We start from the raw sequence: 25,686 nt of genomic DNA, 5'->3' as shown, positions 1-25,686 counted from the left end.
TGTTGATAAGCAGCAAAAATATCCGGCAAAGATGGCGTTCAGTTTTTATACTCAAATTTTTTATTTTTTGTATTAATTTTGTATACTCCTCGTCTTTGTATTATACAGGTCATTCATACAGTTTATGATATAGTAAATAGTAATTACACACAAGAGGCGTAACAAGCATCAACCTGTCAGCCTCACAGGCATGCATCATGCGCGCACACAAACGCACACTCTCTCATACATACACATACAAACACAGGGACACATATCCCTTACACTTATTAAACAAAAAAAAAGATAAAAATGTAAAACTTTTTTAAACCACAAAACCCCCAAATTTTCATCCTCCATCGTCACCAGATTCACATCCTCTCAACTCTTATTTTGAAAACGCGTATGACAATACTTAATGTTTTAACAGAATAAAAAACAAATAAAGAAACATAAAAAAAATGCAGGAAGGCAACCTAAAGAGGGCGAAGCGATTCTGAAGACAGAGTAGGTTAATTCAGATCCCATCCTTTAACTTTTCATGGAAACAGAAGCACAAATGAGCTGCTATGCAGAAGGAAGAACCACTGGCTCACATCTGGACAGTTTACTTTGAGTTAGCTTCAAAAAAATCCAATGTGCTACAGAGTTTAGAGGCTTCATGTGAACTGTACCTCTGTTCAGTCAGGAAACTAGTTCTCAGTCAGCTGTGTATCCACATGAGCCAGTATGTGTCGCAGGGAGGGTGCAGGCTTGAGGAAGGCAACATTAACTATTTAAAAGGGCACTCTGCAAGGTTTATGGCACAAATAACAGCAGTGAGAGAAGCAGTGGGGCCAAAGCTGAGCTAATGTGTTGGGAAGTCAGGATGGAAACCATCTGCCCACATCTGGAGGGTGTTAACAAAGGACGCTTCGTCAAAATATTGTCCCCATCTCCACTATGAGCATCACTGGACAACAAGTGGACCCAAGCTCGAGTCATATGACTTGTCACTTCATCACATATTTTACCCAGAACAGGTAAACTGCTGGCAGCTTGTGTGAGTGAATTAGAATACAAAGAGAAGTGGCACAAGTTCACTTTCTTCTAAAGTTCATATAATCATCTTATGAAGTCCAGAATCTCACGATAGAAGTGTTTTTTATACTTTAAGTGCTGCTGGAGTTTTACGCCCTGAGAGAAGGTGAAATTGTGCCAGAAATCAGGCATACTATGCAGGAATTGTCACTTACTCTTTTGTAAACACAACACCTAAATCACAGATTCACTCTCACTTCGCAACTAGCTTTGTCTGCTTTCGCCTTGCTATATGTGCATTTTGCCTTGTGTTTCCACAATTTTTTGCAGCTTCCTTTCCAAAGACTGACACCCAAAAACATTACAAACAAATCAAAATAGAAAAGAGAAAACACAAGCAGAGAGCGTCTTTGCAGATATAAACGCACAACAACACTTGAAGTCAGTAAGAAGTGATGATTGAGAGGGATTATGAGTCCTTACACCATTTTTCTTTAACCCTGCATAGTATACCTTTAAATTAGAATACCAACAGTTTCAAGCAGCACAATTCAGAGTACATGTAGTGCCCACAAGCTGTGTCTTACTCATGAAAAAATAAATCTTGAGCGTGATAATTCTACCTGCCCCTGGTTGGATTGAAAATGAAGCCATTTGAGAGTGACGGTGATATGTTTGCACAGACAGCGAGGAAAATCTGCAGACTTACTTGTGTATTACTGAGAGGGGGGAATATGAGGAGAGCTCTTTCTGAATGCAAAACAGAACGATTAAATCTGGTAAAGTCTGTGTGTGATGGAGCCGCATAAAACACTGGGCGTCAGTAACTGCAGTAGTCGTTAGTCGTTGCTTTGTTTTTTTTGCATTGGAGCGCAAACTGACTCTCATTAGTCCATACACACATGCAAATACACATTCAAACCATGGATTCGCTCCCTTAGCTGAGATTTCCCCAAATCATAACCTATCTCACACACACACACACGCACACACACACACAGACACACACGCACTTTCTCTCTCTCATACAGACAAAAAAAGTCTTCATCATTCTTGGCCATCCTCCGTGCGCCACTTCAGGAAATCCTCCTTCCGGGCGTCTGGTTTGATCTGGTTTCGCATGCCACCGAGCAGATTGGAGGTGGCTTCAGAGGCCACTATTAAAGGTCGGACCACGGTGGGCGGGATCTGCCGCAAGACGCCGCCCACAGCGCCAGGCAGACCCTTCTGTTCGTGGCCGCGGGATGCTACATCGCATAAGGTCTGAGCCGTGTCAATCACACCCTGCAGAGCAGAAGGAGAGCCCGGGGAGAGATTAGAGTAGTCAAAGCACAGAAAAAACATCCATGCAAAGACTTTTAACCTGGTAATATGTTGCAAAGATTTTTATTTTCTTAAAAAAAAAATCAAGCTGTTTTGAAATCTGATTATGTAAACTGGGTTTCTTTTATAATCAGATTAGTGCTGAAATTTGACAGTACAGTGAGTAAAACTGAAAGATAAGCACATTTGACTGGTTTGTTCTCTAGAAGAGTCTGTCATTCATTTTAATAGAGTAAGTTTGGGGACGCACCTCTCTGACGGTGTCATAGGCCTTGGCAACACCTTCTCGGAGGTCTGCGGGCTGAGCAGCTCTGCGGGGCCGGCTGGTGGGCGCCCGGCCCTCTGTGATGGCGAATCGGTTCAGAGGGGGAGTTGGAGACAGGATGTCGTACACAGTCTCTGCTGTGGCCTGTAAAAAAAGGAGAAAGACATCAGATATCTGAGGGCTGCTTATTGCTGCTGTGGCCTGAAGTGATAATCCCTCTCAGGCAGAGTACCTGTATGGCCTGCACCAGCCTGTTGCTGAGCTCCAGAGCGGCTGATGCTGTGGAGGTGCCGAAAGATGCTGCCCCCCTCTGGAGACCTCGAATAATGCGTCCATCCTTCCTGTACTGCTCTATAGGTAACCAGAACAGATCCCTCACTCCGTGGACTAGAGAAACAGGAAGAGATGGAAAGGGGCAATGAACAAAGAGATAAAACAGGATGAAAGAGATGTAAATGTTAATCTAACACTCTGTATCGAAGCATGTTTCGAGCAGCATTAACTTACACAGCTGGACGACCGAGTGCATGGGGCCAACACCTCCCAGAATACCCGGCAGCTGATTTTTTCTGATGTCCGTCAGCCACTCTGTGACGGCGTACTGGATCACTTTGTCCACACCGAGGAGACTAGAGAATGATGCAGAAGATAGAATAAGAAACTTGCAACTGAAAACTCAACTGGTTTGCCTTTCAAACATGGTGATCACTTATCATATGCATCTAAATGTATCTTAAGTGACCCATGAGATGTTTTCAATTAAAGTGAATATTTGTACCCGTGTCTGCAGCAAAGCCTCTTCAGCTTCAACTCAGAGCAGTTTAACTGGGCCAGACCTATTAGGATCCCTGCAAACGTCCCCTGTGAAACAAAGAGCAGGGCTTCACATATCTGATGTCTTTCTGCTTCTTAAACCCTCTAAACCCATCAATGTGCCGGTGCATTTGAAAGGTTTTCTTTAAAAAAAGAATTAAATTAAGAAAAAATCCATCTAAATCCTTGCAAAAAAATCATTAATCCTAGCTAGAAACAGTAAAAACAGAAATAATCGTCAACTTTTCAACAATTTCATAAGGAAAAACAAACAAATCTAAGCTTAAAATAGTGATAATTCACAATAACAACTTCAATCTACTTGTCACATTTGAAATTTAGCCCAAAATCAACAGTTTGCACTAATCAGATCCTGTAAAAATGTAAATAGTTTAATATGCAAAAAATTGCCCTGGAACTGCTTGGTGTTCAGAGGGTCAATACATGTTCTTGGTCGTGCTGAGTGACAGGTAAGCTGTTAGAGTCTCTCACCTGTTCAATGACGACATGTTTGCCATGGTAGTCCAGCCAGATAGGCACTTCAGAGGTGAATCGGAACTCCCTGAAAATAGAAAAACATACGTTTTTTTTTTACATATTTGGGATCAGTCTTCCTCTTTGCCTTCTGGCGAATCTGTGTTTACGTACCGGAAGTAGATTGGCTGGTCAGAGGAAGAGGTGGAGCCGGCGGAGGAGGAGCTCTGCTCGCTGTAGGTAGTTTCCACAGAAGCTGTGAGGTCAGGTCCCAGACCAGCGGCTGACTCCGCCTCATCAGAGGCCTTCTGGGAAGGGTCTGCCTTCACTGAAAAATAAAGAGAGAGAATTATAAAGGAATGCATATTCACCCGAGCCTGTCCTCAAATAAATATTGGATCAACTATTAAACATTCTCAGAATTCGCTTGAGAAATCATTTTAAGATTCTGCAGCCAGTGAGAATAAATCATGCTGCATATATATATGCATTTGACAAAAGCCCTTAACATTAAGTATAAAAGACAGTAGATGAATTAAGCGCACCTTCAGTTGCAGGATCCACAGGCAGGTAAGGGTTAACAAAGGATGCTAGATTACTAAAAAAGTCCTTCAGGAAAAACAGTGCGTCCTGGACAGCAAAGAGAAAAAAAGGTGGTTAGACGTGGAGAAGTTGCATGTTTTCTCTAACCCAATATAGTTCTAGATCTGGTATGAATGTGGTATTTTCAAATTAGGAATGAAGCATTCACAGGAGAGCTTTGAATAAAACTCAAACCAGAGAACCAGAGTCATTTACATTTTTCATCATCTACACAGTGAAAAAAAGCCTCTACTCTATCTGGATTTGGATAAGAGAATTTTAAGACACTGTAAGTCTTCAGTGGGAGGAGTTGGAGTTACCTGGTCGATGTTGAGACGTAGAGGCAGCAGGCTGACTCGCAGACAGCACTCCGGTCCTCCGAGGCCAGACTCTGGACACACCTGCAGGGCCTTCACTGTGAGCTACACAAAGAGTACACACAATCAATATCATAAACATGACAATCTGTTTTTTTTAGTTTAACAAGTCCTCCTGATATAGAAGAAGCAGCCCTCACACCTCTCCATTTAAGGTCATTCCAATCACAGGAAAACCCTCCAAGACTAATTTCAGTAGTTTATAAATTGTATAGTTTATAAATACAAACTAGGGTAGTGGCTTTGTCTTTCTTAAGCAATGTAAATGATTATATTCCATGATGTCTCCCATATGCTTTTATGCTTTAATGTTTTTATGTTCTGTGTTTTGTATTTACTATTATTATTTGCTTGTTGTGTGACATTTTTAACTACTGAATGCAGAACAAATTGCCCCTCGGGGACAAAAAAGATTTATCAAATCAAATCAAATAAATCAAACACTCGCTCGGTCTCACCATGTTGGAGTGGGCTCGGCGCGGCATGCTCTCGCTGGTGTAGAGGTAGAGGAATTTGTTGATTTGTGAGGAGGCCAGTCGGTCTCGAACCTCCAGCTCCTGGACGATGAACACCTGCCGGGAGATGGGCTGCTCGCCGCCGGGACCGACCCCGAGCACAGCGGCCACTGAAGCCTCTCCATCCTGTCCTGCTGCTGCCACTGTATAGGACTCATGCTGGAAGGATACCTGGAGGGAAAAACAGGAGGAATGTGTTGAAAAGGATAGCGTTTAAATGTGTTTGGGAATGTTTTAAAAAGGGAAGCAGAAGAGTTTAGTTACAAGTTAAATTTAAAGAAAAAGTTTGACATTTTGCTGCTTCTTTGCCAAGAGTTCGATTCGAAGATCAATACCTCTTATAAATTTGTACGACAAATATGTGGAGGCAGCAGCTGGTTAGTTAAGCTCAGCATAAAGACTGGAAGCTTGAAGAAACAGCGAGCCTGGCTCAGTCCCAAGGCAACAAAATCTGCCTTAAAGAGTGGTATCGACCTCCTCCCCAGGAAAGCAAACAAGCGTCAAAGTGTCAAACTACTCATTTAAACGTCGTTTCAAACCTCTTAAGTGTATATACCTTAGTGAGCTGGATCTCCATCAGCAGTGTGTGCTGACGCCCGCTGCCTCCAGCCCAGCGCCATGAGTTTTGGGGACGAGAAGGAGCAACAGAGCGAGACGGGGACCCACGAACACCAGCAGGGACTGTACGACCTCTGCAGAGAGAGCAGCAGTCACTCAATAAATAACACACATAGTTTAAAAACTTTTATATTGCATAAGAAACTACAAGTCTGTGTTTCTGACAGCGTACTTATGTCCCTGTGTGTGTGTGTGTGTGTGTGTGTGTGTGTTACCTGTTTGCGTGCTGGGCGTGTATGGACATGGGCTTGCCACCAAAGTCCTTGCCCCCGTACAGATGCCAGACCACAGAGATCTCCCGCAGCACCACTCTGCTCTGAGGCACCGGGAAGCGGCTCGGGGCTCTGAGCAGGTCTGAGCTGCCTCGGGGCCTTGAGAAGTGACTGTCCTTCACCTTGATGGGGCCCTGAGACAACACCGTCACCACCGGCTCACCATCCCTGGGCTGCAACAGATCCCACGTGTGGACATTTTATGAGTGAGCGTACGGGTTCATTCTTATATTCATGCTGTGAAAGACAAGCAGAGAGACTCACAGGAATGCCCATCCCGGGAGCCTCCAAAATGCAAAAGTCATCGTTGTCTGTGGAGCCCTCTGAGCCTTCCTCTGACATCATATCTGCTTGTGCCTCTGTTGCTGTGACAACCAGTCCGTCCAGCTCAGAGTCCTCAGCCTGCAGGACGGAGGGGCTGCGCTTCGGAGCTTCTCCAGGGAACAGGTAGACGGAGACAGGTGAGCCTCTAGGCATGGAGGGTGAACCTGGACAAACATCCATCAGTCAGGTTAAAAGAAAGAAAAAAACAATACTGTATAAAAATAAATAAACGATACTGTAAAAACTCCACACTTTTCCACTGAGACTAAAAACCTCCTGAGCAAATGTGTACGGTGCACACAGACATGATGTTCTTACATTGGATTTTATTGTTATACAGTAAATATGGCAAAACAGGTTGAGTTTCATGTTTTTTTTCCTTCTTAAAAGTTCAGCTCATTCAGTGTGACAATAACCTCTTTATCCGTTGAGCTTTGCCACAGTTTCACAGCATTTAGGGAAATACTTTTAACTAAAATCATCCACAAATTTATTCTTACACACAAGGAAACCTGAGGAAACAACTATTTCCTGTTGGGATGTTGAGAACAGAGAAACTCTTCACTACCTGGATCTAGACTCTCTTCTCGGTGGCTCTTCTCTGTGTCGATTAAGGCATCAGCCAGGTCGTACTGGTTGATCTCAGCGGTTTCAGCTGGAGGGCAGGGCAGCATGGACGCAGGACTTTCTGACAGCTGACAAGACAGAACACCACAAAAGAACATCACGCAATTATATCGCATTATATGGCACCAGACAATTATCTTTACTCAACTTTTCAACATGCACGGAACTGTTCTGATCTCTTCAGCAATTATGTTATTATGTAGGAAATGTTATGCTCCAATAAGCAGAACGAAAACATCTGGCAAAGCTGCTTTCAGCTATGACGCCCCTCGATATGTTTGAAAGGTTGAAATATCTAAGGTTACGATAATCAGACTGTAAGAGCCTGTAAATATAAAACAATGAATTGTCAATTAATTATTTCAATTCTCCAGTGAATAAGTCAGACTTACTGGTAGTTTCTGGCCAGCGATTTCAGTGGGTGAGGTGTGTCGTGGTGGGGGGTGCAGGTCCCCTTGTGAGACCAGGTACTGCAGCAGGTTGACCAGGGCAGCGCAGGAATCAGCACAGGTATGAAGGTGAACCACATTGTTGGAGCAGCGGAGCTCAAAGAGAGGCTGTGACTGGAGGGGAAGAGAGAGGAAGCAGAGGAGCATGTTTAAATTAAAAAAAGGAGAATCAATACAAGTGGTGATACAGAGAGAAAACACCCATGATAGGCCTTTGATAGGTCAACAATGTCTGTTAACTGATATATCTGTCTGGCTTTAAAAACACACCTCAACACTATGAACATAAAACGGATAGAAAAGAAAAGACTACACAATGTAAATTAACATAAAAAAAAGACATTTTTCCTTGTTACCAAAAGACTTTAAACTGCGCTCTCTCACGTTTAGACAGCTTGTTACTGATTGGTTAAGAGAGCAGCTGCTCAGACTGAAAACTGTTCCTCGTCCTAAATTACTGTCTGAAGCTATATTAAAGTGAAACTTCATCACTGTAAAACAAATATTTATAAGCACATGGCCTTGGCTTGTTAGTGTTCTTTTTAGGGAAACTGAACTAAATTATAATGTTTACTTTCACTACATTTACATTTGCGTAAGTGATTTATTTTGCTGTTGCTTCGTGGCTGCTGTGAAGCAAACACAGATATGTAAACAGATGGCGAGCACTCACCAGCTTGCCCGTATCGCTGCCTTTCCATGTGGTGATGGCGAGCTCCAGCAGGTCAATGTCCAGAACACACACGTAGTCTGTGTGACACAAAGACAGCCAGTGGTTTTTATTGCAGATCGTTTTGACATCGAGGTCACAGGAGTGGGAATCACAAGACACAATATTATCACTAAAGGCTGCATTATTATCATTTACTCTTTTTCAGCTGCATATCAAAAGAAAACGTTGTCAACATCTGTTTTTTATCTAATTGGATAAAGTTCTTTATCATAATGTTGCATGTGCCTGAGCTCTTTGTACTGCAGTCTACATAGTCCAGCTTGCACTGAATGCAAACATGCGTTGACTACTGTGCAGGTATTTTGATCAATGCAACTTACAATGTACAAAAAAATTCATGCAGCTGTTTCAATAACAGGGGAATTTGAAAGTAAATTACTGTTAAATCAAAATGACATCAAATAAAACATCTACAACTGAGCACAAGTGGACTGAAAACTGGGATGATTTTATTAGTTAGTACCAAAACATTGAATTTGTATTTTCAATATGAATAATTTATATAATAAAATATGAATAGTAACAATATTACCACACAAAATATTTTGGTAAATCTAACAGACACAACATAAACTAACATGAAGAAACTAGCCAAGGGAGATCAAACTACAACGCAACACTCAAGGATTAATAAAAAAAACAAAAAACAGGATTTTCTACGAATGTTCTGTAAACATAGTGTGTCTCACCTCTCCTCAGGTCCACGGTGTCAGTCTCACATTTGTCAGAGAGGTAGAGAGCAGAGTCATCCAGGATGAATCTGAACACAACATAAAAAAAATGTGATACAAACTGACAGCAACATCTCATAAACATTTGCAGCGGTGATTATCATTCCAACATCTAAAATTGTGATTTTCTGTTCAATACTTGTTGTATCAAATGGACAATTTTCAAGTTCAGTTAGTGTCTGTACCTGAGGTGGAAGGTGGCGGTATCTACAATGATATTACTGGACAGAGAGAAGGACTCTGCTGTGAACAACACTCGCAGCGGCAGATAAAGAGGTCTGGAAAAAAAACAAAGAGAGATGATAAGGATGGGAAAAAAGGACAAATGTATGTAAATTAACATTTTTTACCACACTTTTTAGTGTTGTCTATACCTGTAGTCGACAGCACAGGTAGCAAGGTGTGTGTGGAGGACAGTGATGACGGCAGGTGCTGTGTAACCCAGAATGGGATCATCAATGACATCAAGGAAGTCAACCAGCTGGAACAAACAAACAACACAGACTCAGTTGGCAGAAGAAACAGAAAAAAGTGCAGTTTGGTTTGCATTTCTCTGTAAAAAAACATTAAATGGTAGCCTGGCTAACGCCAGACTAATCACAAATTAGATTAATCTGGAAACCAGCCATTCATTTTTCCTTAGAGGAGGCGTGGTTTACGATCCTCCAGAGCAGTTTATTGGGCGATACGAATGTCTATTAAAAGCGTCTGTAGGTAGCTCTTAGCCAATCGTATCAGTTATACCAGATGACGTATGTAAAGCGACAGAAATGGATGTTTACATAGCCAGACTAGCCCTCTAGCATCTCTACTTTGAGACTAAAATGCTCAGTTGTGCTTCTGCAACGTTTTTCTGCAGCATGTTCTGACTCTGGCTGCTCACCGTCTACCGGCAGTGTTGGTGTGTGTGTGTGTGTGTGTGTGTGTCTGCAAGAGAGTGTTGCTTGCTGCTTTGATTCTCCAGTTCTCGCTTTCTGCAAGATTATTTATTTTCACGCCTTATTTCCCCCTCATGTCATTCAGCCACACATCCAGTGATTTTATGGTCAATAGACGAGCTGCTGCGGGTCTCTCGGCGGCTCTGCTGTCCCCCGGCTCATAGTGAGATCACCGGCGTTACGGTAGCGGCACTTGTTGGTAGATTAGGCTTTGGCCAAATCCTGTCGGAAGTAAGGCTAAAACATGCTTTTTCGTGGTGAAACAACAGTGATAAGTCAATTAAAATAAACTTTCGCTCTAAACTATTTAAAACGCATGGAACTTATTATCTCTGGGAATAATAAGTAAAAGTCGTTTTTTTTACAGTCATCTTGAAGAGGACTCACCTGCTCATGCCAGCTATGATCAGTCTGCGTCACGTAATGTCGCATGGTGGCACCTTGGAGTCGAAGGGCAACAAGGAACTCCTACAAAGAGAAACAGAAATGAAAAGTTAAACAGTTCAATTTCAGACTTCTAGCAGCAGCCGCAGCAGCAGCAGCAGCAGTTTGAGCAGGAGGATGCACCTTTACGCTCCTTTGTGGGTCCAGTGTGATTTTGATGGCCGTTGACAACATCTGGATCTCTCCCTCCTTGCCGCTCACACTGCTTACTCCCACCTCTGTGGGGTAGATGGTCGGGTCCAAGTGCTTCGGGGGAGTGAAGTTGGGCATCTCCAACCGCTGTGGGATGGGGGTGTCTTTCACCACCGCTGCAGTGGGGTGAAGAGATGATGACCCAGAACATACATTAACATTTTCTACTCAGCAATAAATCATTATCATTATCCCCAAATAGCCCAAGCCTCCAAGGCTTGGGCTATTTGGGGCAGTGCGTGGCCTCGAGGTTAGGATTCGGGCTTGTAATGTGCTGCCCACTGCTCCTTGCATGGTGTGTTCACTTGTGTGTAAAAAAGGATGGGTTAAATGCAGAGGTTGAATTTCCCCATTGTGGGATGAATAAAGTAATTCTTCTAATTCTTCTTTAGTATGTTTTTGAATACTTTTCATTCTGCCTGTATATACCACTTAAAAAAATGTTTACCAGGCCATGTTGGTATCATTTTTTTTAGCACAACCTCACCTATATGACCAAATAATTACCTTCTCACTTTGGCTTACTGGATCAACATTTTTAACCAAACCCCATACCAAAAAAACCCCCATTAAATCAGGTTGTGAAAATGATGTTGTTTTTTTACTTTCAAAACACAAACATGCTCAATGAAGAATTAAAATGTTGCAAATGTGAACACAGGTTGCAAATATAACATATAAGAGGTGAAATGAGGATAACATCAAGTTCTATGTTTTTATACTAATTGTATTTGCCCTTATCTCCAATTTTACTCGACCCATCATCATCAAACAAAAGCTGACATGTAGTTTCAAGACAGTACTCCAGAGGGAAGTTGACGGCAGGGCCAGACGCTGCTTCATTTTTACGTTGTGACAATGTTGTGTGTTTAGGTCACAGCAGCATGATCAGTATCAGAGAATAAAATTCTCTAAAAGAGTCTCTTCCTGCTTACTTTCAACTGACTCACATCAAACTCGCTGCCATTTTTTTTGCCTGGGAAGTTGTAAACATAGGCTCCTCAGGTCTGCATGCTGTAATAGTTTGATCTGATTTAGCAGGAAATCAGACCTGGGCATTATGAACAACTATATAGAAATCTGATGATCTCGCTTGCTTATGTAGGTCATATAGAGGCATCTGTATTCAATTTAAAATGTTTCATGAGCAAAAAAACCTCCTTGTAGCTGCTTGTAAGAGGAAAATATGATTTATGGTGCATTTCAATTTTTTAAATAACATGACATTGAGTACCTCGATGGTAGAGCTCCACCCGTCGGCTCTCTATACACAGGAAATTAAGATTGGGGTCGTTCTGGTGCTGCGCCACACTGAATACCTTCCCCCCTTCCAGGTCGAGCACAATTTCCCCGTGACTCTGGTCCTCCTGAATCAATGAGATGAAGCCGAAAATGTTAAGAGACACAAGAAGTACTAGATAGACGGATACAGGTAGAATCCTTTTAAATTGTAAATGGGTCAGGTCAGAGCTGATTTTAAGTCCTCAGGTTTTGGGAGATGACATTTCAAACAGCTACATGGCTCACCTTCTTGTCAGTTCTGGCTTGGAGGCGACCTTTGCCGATAATCACAGTGAGGGAGAGGAGGCTGAGGTTGTGGTTGGGGCGGGGAGCTGACTGTTGAGTCTTTCCAGATGATTCACTGGCCAAGTAGAACTGAGGCTCGTCTTCTTCTGAATCAGAGTCTGTGGCAGAGAGAGAAGACAGAGGAAAACTATTTAATTTAATTAATTAGGAAACATCCTCCCTAATAGATTGATGAAAGATGTTTGGGCAAGCTAGCTGCCATTAAATTTAATAGATGTAAATGTAAATGTTGATTTTCCATCAAAGCAGTCAAACTCACCCAGTCTAAAGGCCGACTTGCAGAGCTGAAACTCGTCATGTTGATGGCGGCTGTTTTCGGGCCTATTGGCCGAGGGCGGAGGAGGCTCCCACATCAGCAAATCATTATTGATCCTGTTGGACGAAGAACATTATTGTTACTTCAGATGAGGATTTAAAACCAATATGCACGCCAAAAAAAAGGAACAAAGTTGGAAGAGGAAGCTATTTCTACCACAACTAATGGAAGTTCTACATGAACAGCTTAAAAACCGGGACGCAAGCAAGATAAAAAGTCAAGAAATCAATGTTTAAAGGCAGATGAAGTGCATCTTGTGACACTTGACCAAGCTCTATGTTCAGTGAACTTGCTAAAGTTCAGATAAAGACATTCTACTGAAGATAGATTTCCAACTTTGTGAGAGACACCTAGATAATGTTTTCTTGGACGAGATTCATCACACCTCACTGAGTCACTGCTGACGTACCTGTTGTAGACGCTCTGGAAGGCCTGTTTGCTGGGCAGGAGGATGAAGGCCAGTGGCAGGCTGATGTCCACCGCACACTGACACTGAGCAACACACTGCGACTGAAACTGACGCATCTCCTCTGGGTCGGCTGGAATCACCATCTAAAACAAACAAAGAGGATAAGGAGATATGAGTTTGGCCTGCAGTCTTGATAAGAGGGCTCATAAACATTTTTTTTGGCACACCTCTTCAGTCTCAAACATAGTGCGATTGGAGGAGAACGGCGAGCTGGTTTTGTCGTTGATTTCACAGTGACTTTCAAAGAAGGCGGCCCCCAGGTCCCTGATGAGGTTCATCCCACCCAGACCTGCCGCCGGGCCCTGAGTCTCCCCTCCACGTACACGTACTGATATCCTGCTCACAGACACAGAGACCAAGAATTACTGCCTTGTAAAAAGAGTACATTATAACTATTATATTATTATTAATTATATTATTTTTTGTCACATTTCACAAAGACTCCTTTTTTCTGTTAGGTTGCTTTCAGACCACTGTTAAACTGTAGAGTCCAAATTTCTTGCAGACAGTATATTATGTATCTAATTATTCTCATAATTACCACTACTAACCTCGGCAGAGAGTCACGGTTCTTCTTCACTCTGATACAGGGGAAAGAGCCGCCCTCCCAGCCCTCATATGACCCTGGTGAAACACGACACATCAGATCAATATAACTGCTCATCAGAGTTGATTTTACACCTTTTAATAATGAATTATGTTGGATAGGACAACATTAACTAGTAAGAGACCAACAAATCTACCCCCACTCATATCAAGCCCGTGGAAGACACATTTTGTTCAGCAAAATCATTATAAAATGGAAGGAACTGTAAAAAATCTCCTGTGTGTGTCCTTTATAATGTGTAACATGCAACAAGAAGCATCAAATGCAACAAATCATAAAAAATGACAATATTAACAACAACAAAAAAGGCTTCCCAACTTTTTACCAATTTAAGTACCTGGAAAGCAACAATGATACAAAGTGGATTACCCTTGTAAAAACTGACATTAAAAACACAATGGATTGTCTAAGTTGAGAATCAAATATTTGTCAGTATACTGTGTGCGTGTTCCCACCATGCAGGTCGGTGAAGGAGGCCTCCAGCAGCTGGGTGAGGCAGGGAGCCCACGGCTGTCCCGGGGCGGTCTGCTGCTCACTCTGGAGGTCCGGGGCTTCCTGATGCTTCAGCTCCAGCTCCGTCAGCTCCAGCACCAGCGTCTCCTGCCGCACTGCCTTCTGGGTCGGAGGGCGACGCTTAGGGAGGGGCCGCAGGTCTGGTATGGGGAAACGGAGTTTGAGGATGGCGTGGGGGGAGAGAAGGGTGAAGGAGGAGTACAGCTCGCTGCTCTGGGTCTGAGAAAAGAAAGTTAGACAGCTCTTAGTATTTATTAAATATGTATTCATTGTTGTGTTTTCACAGGTCTACATTTTTAAAGGATTCTTCTTTATGTGATTAGTTTCTTAATGATGAAATGAAGGTGTGTGGGGTCCACCTGTAGGAGTCCGGGTCCTGCAGTCTGTGAGGGACAGTGGCTGAAGGCTTTGCTCAGGTTCCCGAGCCGACTGAGGACGTCCAGGTCCAGTTCAGTGCTCAGCTCTGCCAGCTCCACCCGCACTACACTGTCACGCCGCACCACCCGCTGTTTACCCTGCAAACATATGTGTCGAAGCATAGATTAATGTATCCATCCATCAATATCATACTCGAGTATGATATTATAACTTTTTAGGTGACATTTTTGTATAACTAATCATTTAATAATTTATTCTATTTATTTATGAGGCTTATACAGCCTTTGCTAACAAGAAAGTAATCAAATTTTTAGACATTTATGATGGACAATATTGTATAATATAGGTCTTTGGAAACTTTAGTGAAAAAAGTATGATATTAGTCTTTAAAATGAACAATGATTGCAATCAAAATGACATAAACATTTCATGCAACTTTCTCAAAACAGGAGTTTAAAGAGAAAACAATAAAAACCGTCTGCTTTGTATTTTAAACTTGCATTTAGAATAAGTATTTTTTTCCTGTCCTCATCAATAACACTTCAATCCAGTCCTTGTCGTACCTGGTGTTAGCACTGTACACTGCACTACTTTACCTACTACACAAAACAAACAAACACTGTTTGTACAACAAATTATGTACACTTAAATGCAAGACACCTAAAACAAACACAAACTGAAAATGAATCCACAGTTAAGTTAAAACAAGCATATTTTGTGTGTGTTTGTGTGTGTGTTTGCGTGTGTGTGTGTGTGTGTGTAAATTCGTACTTTACGCAGGTGTTTTTCAGCGAGGCTGTAGTGAAGTTGAGCACATGGTCGGGCTGCAGCTCCGATTGTGAACAGACCGGCTTTCTGGAACTGAAGCAACTGGAAGATACAGAAAGATACACAATGTTCTCTCAAGTCCTCCTCATCCGCTTGGAAAGAGAATAACTACAGTGTGCAGTCATCAGGCGCCTGAGCTGGCAAAGCAATTGAATCAATCACTGGACCGCTGAGACCAAAAATGTGTTTTACATCTTACTATATGGTCTGAGGTCAGAGGAACAATTATCCCCAGGTAAGTGACCTAAATGGTACGCAAATACCACAAAGGTTTGGTCACCGGTCTGCACTAATGCATGGTTAAAAAGTAAGTATATCTTCGGGCTAGTGCCCACTGTACAAGACCAATTTCTTTAAACTTGCATTCGCCCTACTTGTTTAGCTTAGTCTATGTTGCCAGGTATCCCAACATGCTTTGTGCAGCAAAATTAGTCAGACAAGAGATTTTCTACCTCGCTGTACTGAGGCTCTCCGTCCTCCCAGAGGCACTCCAACAGCTCCAGTCTGCTGAAGGAAAGGTCAGAGGTCACGGCCCGACTGTGGCGTCTCCCGCTCCTCATCTCACAGGCAACCTGCACGGCTGCTCCTGTCACTCTGGGAGGGAGAGGACGACAGAGGAGACAAGGATGAGAATTAGATAATAAGTACCATCCTATTTGTAACTGTTACAGCTACATAGCGTCCACTTTACTGATATCTCACCAAAAACACATTTTTTTGTTTGTGTTTTCTACCTGAGGTGGGAGTGAGGGCAGGCCTTGGCAAAGCCGCCTCTCAGATGGTGGAATTCTCTCTCGTTGAACATGCTGTCCTTGAAGAAGGCCAGCTCCCGGAAGAACACCTGAGACACCTGAGCCAATGACGAGGCTCCGTCAGGCTTGGAGGGCGGGTCCTCCTGCAGCAGGGTTAGAGTGAGGCCGCCAAGGGTGACACGTAACAAAGCATCGGGCTTCAGCTGCTCTGCCTGGCCGCTGTGTGAACGACCTGCAGGGGAGAGGATGGCGGTTCAGTTTTATCTATTTATGATACACTAAATTCTGACAACATAAAGTCTGATAAAAAGGTCAAACATCTTTGCAGAGGTGAAACATGCAGGCGTCATAAATTAAGATAATTTGGAGCAGAGTGGTGAATATTTTCGACCTACAGATGTAAAACCTTTACTTAGCACTGCAGTGATTTTACCTCTGGTGCGGCCGCTTGCCTGGGGTAGACTTGACAGACAGCCCGCTACAGGATACCTCCTGGGACAGTTCATCATGCCCTGGCAGGGAAGATGAAAGTGGAAAAGGGAGAAGTTAATGCTACTCTATATACAGTCATCTGCCAAACGCTTAATCTGTAAATACACAAACCTGTACCTGTGCAGAAAACGCTGCAGGCTGAGTGAAGCTGGCCAGACTGTGTGTGGACGACTCCATATCGCTGTCTGACAGCTCGCTGCCGGAGCGCACAGATGTCACGCTACTCGTCATTCCACCGGGACCCATGGAGAAAAACATTTCTGCAGGCACACGCAAACACAGTTACTAGTTAAATACTATAATGTACACAAACTTCAAGGCACATTGCTGCAAGGAAAGAAGTGGCAGCAGTGTTTTCAGATCAGCACTAAAACTACAGGTTCACTAAACAGACAAAACAACCCAAGACTGTGTTTTTGCATTCTTTGTCTAGTAAACAGTAAATAGACGACAGTTTTTGGAGCTCTCTGACAAAAAGATCACAGGCAGATTGGCGTTGGATTGGCCCTCACCAATCGCTGCTGTTCAAAGCTAAAGAGGCTCGCCACTGCATCACAGATGGAGTCTGGAAAACTTAAGGCCAATTATTGATCAATTCTTGCTGCCCTCGAGGAATCAGGCCGTAGATAGTAAAAACATGTGAAAACAGGCGATTTATGTGCAAACGAAAGCATGCATGATGACTTGTTTATTTCATATTTATGCTATTTTTACACTAACCTTGTTTATTCTACTTCATTGTGCTTTCCACTTGCTACTGTGCAATTTCTCCATAATAAAGTTACTAATAAAGGTTTATCTTATCTTACTGATTTTATGACAAAATTTAGTTTGATGGCCAGATATACCAGACAGTGTGTGTCCCCTTTCACTGGTCAGTGATGTAGTTTGAAATTACAGCGACTTCAAGACTCCCAATTCCAAGACAGTAAGTTGTGTAGTGTGAACAGTCCAGCAATCTGATGACTTTAAAAATGATGTGGTGTGCACCAGGCATTGTACAGCCTGGCCTGTATCTAAATCAAATCAAATCAATTTTATTTATATAGCCCAAAATCACAAATGACAGATTTGCCTCAAAGGGCTTCACAGACTGTACATGGTACGACACCCTCGGTCCTTAGACCCTCACAGCAGCCAGGGAAAAACTCCTCAAAAAACCCTTTTAGCAAGGGAAAAAGAAGAAGAAACCTCAGGGAGAGACAGAGGAGGGATCCATCTCCCAGGACAGACAGACGTGCAATAGATTTCGTTGTACAGATCAACAGAGTAGAATAGAGTAGATAGAGGATGAAGGGGGAGAGGGAGGGAGGATAGAGAGACGGTTGAGAGGGAGAGAGACAGAGAGGAGCAGGAGTTCTGGGAGGGGCACAGCAGCAGGTATTTCAAAGAGAACATTTTCTCTATTTTTACCCACAGTGGCTGCCATGGCTTATAACCTAACTGGAGGAGCAGGCCTGCTGAGGTTGTGACGTATTTCAGACAGACAGTTTATAACGAGACCTTCGCTGCTCCCTGTACCTCCGTTCTCCAGGCCGGTGATGTAGGGCTCCAGGTCCGGCTCATCCTCCCACTCCCTGTCTCTGGGACTGGAGCCCAGCTGCTTACTGAGGTCCTCCTCGATCATACGCAGGTCGTCTGAGTCTAACGGACGACTGAGCACTCCACCACATTTAGTCTCTGTCTCTGGGGGAGAGAGGACAGAGAAAAAGATTCATGAATGTGTGTGAGAGAGAAAGAGATCGAGGCTGAGTGTGACCTCACATTTATGAGGCATTTAAAGACGTCTGCGACCTTACCCTGCAGCTCTGAACTAAAAGAGGAAGTAGCAGAGGCTCATCGTTTGTGTTGTCAGTGTATCTGCCTTTGTGGAGTTTGACATTATGTGTTGTTAAAGCCTGAAGGCACCAGATTACCTCCTGGTTTCTAGATACAGAAGAACTAATGACTCAGTAGTGAATTTTTTTGTTTACTTTGTGAGTGTCTGCTATAATAAAAGTATTGTTTGTAGATTTTACTTAAGGATAAAGGAACAAGTAACCCATAGTAAAGCTTGTGGAGCCCACATTTCTTTTTCACAGTATTTGTTACGCTTGTGGTAAAATGTTGAAGAAATTCAACTGGTGTTTGTTCTCTCTACTTCCAGCTAGGACTGTGTTGTACCGGTGTCTATGCAGAGGGCTGCCAGCAGGTCTGTCAGGTGGGTTATTTGATGTGGAGACAGCAGCAGGTGGACACAGCCCACCTTCCCATCCAACTCCAACTGACAAATAGAGAGAAAGAGAGAGGACATAGAGGTCAATATGAGATAGCAGTTATTTGTAAGAATCCTTTAGGATGTAACATCATGCACACACACCTTTGGTCCGGGCAGCATGTCGTTCTGTTTGATCTTGACTGTGGTCTCGATGAAACCGGAGCAGCTTCCTATTAGCAGTGGCTGAGAAGGTGGACAGGGAGCGGATGGCTGGGGCTTCTTCTCCTCCTCCCCTTCTTCTTCTTCTTCTGCTTCTTCATCATCATCATCTTCTTCTTCTTCTTCTTCATCTTCTTCCTCCTCTCCTCCATCACTTGCCGTGGCTGATTTAGGGCGTTCTTCCTCATGAGGACCCTAAAAAATATTCATATTGATATATATTGTGATTTGTTCCACCAATGTAGGTAGCTATTCCTTTGTTATTTTGCAACAGTAGCAAGTGAGAAAAGTTAATCCTGTTCAAACATCACTGTGGGAGTAAGAAACTGATTTTATGTTGTTATAAACCCCTTTAAGTCACATCAGCTCCTCCTGGACTCCTGCTGTGGTGCAGTGTGGTGTAAGCGGATGGATTTTTTTTTTTACCAATATCTTAAAAATTATTCTTTAATATTTTTGGTATTTAGCTTGCTTAATCTTTCCCAATCCTGCTAGTAAGTAGGCAAATATCTAAATTTATGAATTAAATTGATAAAGAAATACAAAACAGATACAAAGATTACACATGACAGTGAGGTCTCACTCACCTGTCCTATGCCGGTGCTGTCATAAAACAGCTTAACGGCGCTCAGCTGGAGGATCTTGTGCAGGAAGGCAGGCGGCTGGTGGATGTCGACAGGCACGGCAGTCTGGCTGGCTGGATCCCGCACTGCCTCGTCAAAGTACTCTAGCCTGGAGCAAACACACAAATCATTTAGAGGCAGGAAATTCATTACAAATGGGAAAAAGGAACACCTGCAATGTGACTGTTAACAAATTAGTTTAAGAAAACTCACAGTACCACCGGTACATAAGAGAAGGAGCTAGAACAAGACTCATATATTGGTATATACTGGCCTTTCATGGATATATTGGCAGTTGACTTATTTTATTTTATTATTTAGAAATGGTGTCATCTTCACATTTTTCCAGCAGAGTGCTGGACAAATAGAATGCTCTTTCCTTTATGTCACTCACAGTTGCTGAAAATCGACTGAACAGGCAGAAAGGTGTGAGACTACTTGTCCAAAGATGGTGATGTAGTTGACAATGTAATATATTGCATTCATAGTGAATAAATCAAAATATTGATCCGTCTCATCTGCTGCTGCAGAATTATTCTGCCGAGATGCAGGAGCAAAGGACGGAAAAGCTCTTTTGTCCCTGCTGCCGTTGGTCATTTAAATGGTTACAAAAAAAACATAACTATATTGTATTTAGGTGTTATTTATTTGTGGTATGATTATGATACTGACACTATTTATTGTTGTTCTGTTGATGTTGTATATTTGTTGTGTGGAAACTGACAGCTATACAACAAATTACACCTCTGGGATAAAAAAAAAAATTCCATGATCCTTGATAATGTTAAATATTCTTTAAGAAAGATATTTGTTTAAAGCAGAAACATCCTGAGTATATTTGCAGAGTCTTATCGGTACAAAATCAACATAGAAGAGGTCTATATTATTCCAGCCCAAGAATTCATGATATCAGCCACCAAATTTATAATCTGTGAATTTTTCCACAATTAAAAACGGTAACTACTTCAAAACTCCCATATCTGTTGGGCCCTGTAAGTACAAGCAGCACTTGATATTTAGTTGCTGAAGTAAAGTTCTGCTGTCAGTCCCAGTTTAATAAACAATAAACCTGTAACAGGCTTTACAGAACGAAAATCCGTTGTTCTGTTAAAAAGCAATTGAGGTGACGGGGCCTCGTGGTCATTGACCCCAGATCAACCTGGCCATCCTGAGCAGTTTTGTCAATAAGCCACAAAAAGAAAAAAAGAGTCCAACAGTGTCACAGTTAGAAAATGGCAACACAGTCACAGGACATGTGGCACCAGTGGAAACAAAAAGAGAAACTCAGCAGTGGCTACCTGTTAATCAATCAAATAAGTTGGTATTTGGAATGATGTTAATGAGCTCAGTTAGGGTTAATAACATTGTCACATGAGCTGTATTTGCACATTTAATCTGATTAGGACTGACCTCTGTAGTTAAGATAATTATATTAATATTGAGAACGACAATCACTCCAATAAATGATTGCATGATTATTATTGTTATATTAAGTTGTAAAACCAGTAAACTATCCAGAAAGCGACCAAACATTCATCAATGTCAAGGTCAAAGACACCTGAGATCCAAAATTGACGACACCTTAAGTACAGCCTGCAGTTATTTGCAGCCACTGCAAAAGCCTGTACAGGTGAACGGCCTCGTCAATACTGACCCTGTTTAACTTCACGCTGAGGCTGTCTGACACCAGGCCAAGGAGTGCAAGTTCATGCCTGAGCAGGGGCCTCATCTCCGTATCTGCTGATGAGCAGAGTAGAAGATGAAATCTAATTCTTGGCTTTCATTTTGCTCTCCGGCTCCCCTGACGGTAATATAAGTGCTAATGTGAGAGAGTTACAATATTACTGATCACAGGAAGACATTTTAGCACCCTCTTGTGAGTGATAAAAAGTAAAATGCAACAAAAAAGGAGCTGCAGGTATAAATATGGATGTTTTTATCTGTATGGCAGAATTTATGTTTCAGCTCAGCCTGTGCAGCTTCTTAGGTTGTATCATCTAAAGTGTTTCAGATATATCTACTTTTATTTCTATTCATACATATCTCTATTAAATACTTGTTGCATTTGTATTTTATATTGTCGGTATATTTAGTATAGCACTTTTTTCCATTCTTTTTTTTTTTTAACATACCTACTTTTCCCCCCGGGGATCAATAAAGAATTTCTAACTCTAAATCTGATTCTGGTCACAGCTGCAGGACACTTTTGTGTCTTCATAACAAAAAGGCCAACATTAAGGCGTTATATCCACTTGCTGCGACAGTGAATAATGAGGAAAGGCTTTTGCACATTTTCAGAATTGAGAATCAAAAACGCACAAATACAAACATATGCAGTGTCAGTTCATAGACCGCATGCATCCATCTCAGTTTCAAGTAAAATACCTGCAAGTTTTTCCTCAAGGCCTCAAAAGAGTCTGAAAGAATCCACTGGTGATGTCTAGGGCTGCCCCCTCTCAGTTAATAAGTAAATTAATTGCTTTGCTATAAGTTGACTAAGATTTCTTCAGTCAATTAATCACTTTTTATACGGATCGACTGAATGACTTTTCTAGAAATTGACAACATATCTGTAAACACAAGATGTAAAGCGGTCCATTTCATGATTCTTTAAGTTAAGCAGTGGTTAAAGCAGTGTAGGCTTTTCTATATATATTATTGCCAAATTAACTGTAAAAGTGACCTTTGAAGTTGCACTCTGTTCTCTCTATCGGCATGTTTTAGCAGCAAACAGAAGCACAAGTTACATGTTTCTGTTTTTTCAGGCTGTTTCTATTACCATATATATATATATATATATATATATATATATATATATATATATATATGAAGAAAGATAACATTTACAAATTTTAAAATTCAAATAAAAGAAAACAAAGTCGTGAATGAGTTGAAATAATAATATAAAATGAATCTTCTCTTTCTTTTTTGCAGCTCATATCCTGTTCTCTTGAACGTACCGTTTGATGTGCACCTCTAAGGCAACGCCTGTTTCCAGGTCCAGGGGCTGGTGCTCGATGCGAACGATAGTGTCTATGAAGGTGACTTTAATACGACGGAGGACTGCAAACACATAACAGAAGAGAGAAATGTTATATATATATTCACACTGATACTGTCAGGGCGCACATTATCACTGTGAGGTTCACACAACTCTGTCTCACCCGTCTCAATGGTTTGTGCAAACATCTCGAGCCCCTCCAGCTGAGCAGGTGGCTCCTCTGACGCCTCTGGGGGGTCCTTCAGGCACTCCTGGGCCAGCTGCATGCTGGAAGTCATGCTGGATGACCAGCCCTGGGAGTCCCAACCCCCACCTGAGTGCAAACAAAACCACAGGGGGTTATGTGATTTTCAGCGCTTTGACAGAGACGTAGTGACATGAGTGCACTTTATACATTCAGTGCAAGCATTAGTAAACTCCTGAGTTTGTGACATAAACTGAACACTTCAGACATGGAGAGCTGAGCTTTCTGTAGACAAGTCAGGAGCTGAGAGAATCAGCTGATTAATCGATTGTCAGGGAATTAATCGATTGTTAAAATAGTTGACGATTTATTGTCTCAGTCTTATTTTAAGCAAAAAAAATGCTAAGATTCTAAATTTATAAATGTGAAAATTTGCTGATTTACCAGTTACTTTAACTATTTTGGAATGTGCTCTAGCCAAACAACTGATTTGATTCTGACAGCTCACTGTTTAGAAAATATAATGAGCCTCTTTAAAAAATATATTTTCTGACATTTTATTTAAACAAAAAAGAGAAAGAAGAATCTATAAATTAAAGGCACAATGGGTAGGATTTGTCAGTTATGGTTTGTAAACACAGTATTCAAAGTTGGCCTCTCCTCTCTGGCTAAACGATGGCAAAAGTGATCGCCCTGTGACTGCGGTGCTCGCCATCGAAGGAAAGCCAACCACAGATTCACTCGTTTTGGATCTAGCTTTGCTTGCTGTTTCACCTCACTTTTTAGGTATCAGATTTGAAAAAAAAAGTTCAAACCAATCTTTGAAGCGAAAGGCAAAGCTCCACATTTGTGGACAATAAAGATTATTAATATAGTATAGCTTCCTCTGGGACACATGCCTACAGTCTGGCACCTGGTCACTATGCTTTAATAGAGTCCAGCCCTCACAGTCACACCCAGAGCCCAAAGGGTGAAGCCCAGAAATATCTGGAGCACAGCAAAATGAAAAGAAAATGCAGGCAGAGGACATGGTCTCTGCAGATACAGACAAATATATGTATCTTTGTCTGTATCTGTGCTAGTGGGTCATAAGTGATGATTGAGAGGAATCACTCTTGTATGAGTCTATTCAGTGTACCTTTAATAAAAAATAATCAGCAGATTAAATGATTAGTTGCAGCCCACAACCAGTGGTTGGATCAAAGGAGCATATAAAGATCTAACTTGTAGTCAAATCATCCAGGCTGCATTCTCACATTTTTAATAATGCATTTAAATTACTCCAAACGGACACTTAGCTATCACCTGCTTATGTGCATAAAAACAGCTCTACATCTGGAATAGTTTGGGGAAAATTGTATGAAAAACAGGGACAAATAAGTCTTTACAATACTCATAATTTTGGATCACACTTGACAAACTGAGACGGTATGTGTTGAACTGATAAAACCTGTAAGATCCCCTCACTCAGCCTGTGGTTGACTCAGGCATGGTCAGGAAAAGTTGCTACTCACTGGTCCGGTACTTGGGTCGACATGTTATCTGAAGACCAGAAACTTCTAAGGTGCAGTGGTCAGTCAGGAGAGCTTGCCAGGGGATGGTCACAGCTATGCTGCTCACAAAGCCATCCACTATCTCCAGAGGGGCCCCGAGAGACTCCAGAAGCTCGTTGACCGCCTGCAGAGGAGTGGAAGGAGTCAGTAAGAAAAGGAAAAGTGAAAGAAATGCGAATAACTAGTTTCACACTGTTTCATCACTCTGGTTGTAAACTTATAAAGCAAAGGAAGTTCAGCCAACATGGCAAGGAGGGGAATATATCTATTCTGAACGTTCAGACACTAATGAGAGGTGCAGTTAATCTGGGGAGCTGGTGATGTGTTTCTAATAACTGCATCTCCTCGAAGAAATGCGAGCTAGGCAGAGAGCATGACGTTGGAGATTGTTGTTGAACTCGAGAGCAGTTGCGAAACAGCCAAGGGTGCACGAGCCCGACAAAAACACACGATGCCTGCCGCTGTGGGGAGAAGTTGACAGCCCAAATAACTCACCCAGACATCGAGGTTTATTTCCTTTATGACACCGCTGCCGTTGTACAGGTCCAAGCCCAGCTGGTCCAGGCTCAGTCGCTCCTGCAGAAAGTGACCGAGGTAGTGCTGTAAGAGGTACCGACAGGCCCGCTTCTTGATTGAGCCTGACCAGGGGAAAAGCCAGCGAGACATAGGGCCAGAGAGAGCGGGGAGAGGGAGCGAAGAGGTGGCGGAGGAGAACGAGTGCGACTACAGTCCTCTGGCAACTGCATAACAGACTAACACAAAGTGTGCAAAAACAAGGAATGAGCCACAGCTAGCTACTGGGGGCTAAGGAAGGGGCAGACCGTAACTCTAGTTCTCCCCTAAGCTTCACACAAAAACTCGAAAATCCTTTGGGTCAGGACGACCAGGCTCCCCCGTTACTTAATGAGACGTTACTCCAACTGTCCGTAGCTGTCTCGGCTCATATTTTAGTTGCGTTTGTGTCGAATTGGAGCTGCAGGTCCCGTTTGTGCGTATCTCTTGTTCCAGGGTTGTTTATTGTTATCATACGCCAACTGATGGTATGGTGAACGTACCTGCGTAACGCGTCACAGTGACGAAAGGCTGAACCCGGAAAAGGAAAACATGACGCCACCCAGGCGCCATCTTTGTAAGGTAATGTTTTTTTGCACCACAATAAAAGACCCAAGGAATAAGAAAGTAATTATAACCAACTGTTTTGGATATTTTTTTATTGACCGATCATACATTGTTTCTTTCCATATTTTCTCCTTTTTTATTTTAACCTATAATTTTGTAATTGAATGTACTT

General features: G+C 42.3%; 1 protein-coding gene across 1 annotated transcript; it reads right to left on the bottom strand.

The window, feature by feature from the left end:
- Window positions 1–37: 37 nt before the first annotated feature.
- On the bottom strand, window positions 38–25,404 carry atg2a (autophagy related 2A). The gene is made up of 42 exons (XM_059345892.1): window positions 24,891–25,404; window positions 24,357–24,519; window positions 22,822–22,971; window positions 22,618–22,720; window positions 19,622–19,766; window positions 18,978–19,229; window positions 18,782–18,881; window positions 18,140–18,304; window positions 16,736–16,878; window positions 16,560–16,638; window positions 16,109–16,358; window positions 15,827–15,968; window positions 15,318–15,416; window positions 14,528–14,683; window positions 14,111–14,387; window positions 13,600–13,672; window positions 13,216–13,384; window positions 12,989–13,131; window positions 12,523–12,635; window positions 12,204–12,361; window positions 11,911–12,043; window positions 10,608–10,792; window positions 10,428–10,508; window positions 9,477–9,583; window positions 9,288–9,380; window positions 9,061–9,131; window positions 8,312–8,388; window positions 7,582–7,752; window positions 7,131–7,257; window positions 6,503–6,726; window positions 6,182–6,411; window positions 5,905–6,040; window positions 5,292–5,519; window positions 4,777–4,878; window positions 4,420–4,504; window positions 4,049–4,202; window positions 3,893–3,962; window positions 3,366–3,448; window positions 3,095–3,216; window positions 2,820–2,974; window positions 2,573–2,731; window positions 38–2,283 (listed from the first exon to the last, which is right to left on the bottom strand). The coding sequence occupies exons 1-42, from the start codon at window positions 25,059–25,061 to the stop codon at window positions 2,047–2,049; spliced, it is 6,081 nt and encodes a 2,026-aa protein (XP_059201875.1). The 5' UTR covers window positions 25,062–25,404; the 3' UTR covers window positions 38–2,046.
- Window positions 25,405–25,686: the final 282 nt, after the last annotated feature.

Source organism: Centropristis striata, chromosome 12, assembly GCF_030273125.1.
Source record: "Centropristis striata isolate RG_2023a ecotype Rhode Island chromosome 12, C.striata_1.0, whole genome shotgun sequence".
Classification (NCBI taxonomy): domain Eukaryota; kingdom Metazoa; phylum Chordata; class Actinopteri; order Perciformes; family Serranidae; genus Centropristis; species Centropristis striata.
Note: the sequence above shows the minus strand (reverse complement) of the source record. Positions and strands in the feature narration are given on the sequence as shown.

What these genes read in the sequence shown, in the direction of transcription:
- atg2a (XM_059345892.1), bottom strand. Translation starts at nt 25,061, where the DNA reads ATGTCTCGCTGGCTTTTCCCCTGGTCAGGCTCAATCAAGAAGCGGGCC. An exon ending in TCGCTGGCCAGAAACTACCA is followed by an intron (nt 7,258 to 7,581) that starts GTAAGTCTGACT and finishes CTGTCTTGTCAG; the next exon opens with CTGTCAGAAAGTCCTGCGTC. An exon ending in AGAAGAGAGTCTAGATCCAG is followed by an intron (nt 6,727 to 7,130) that starts GTAGTGAAGAGT and finishes ATGTTTGTCCAG; the next exon opens with GTTCACCCTCCATGCCTAGA.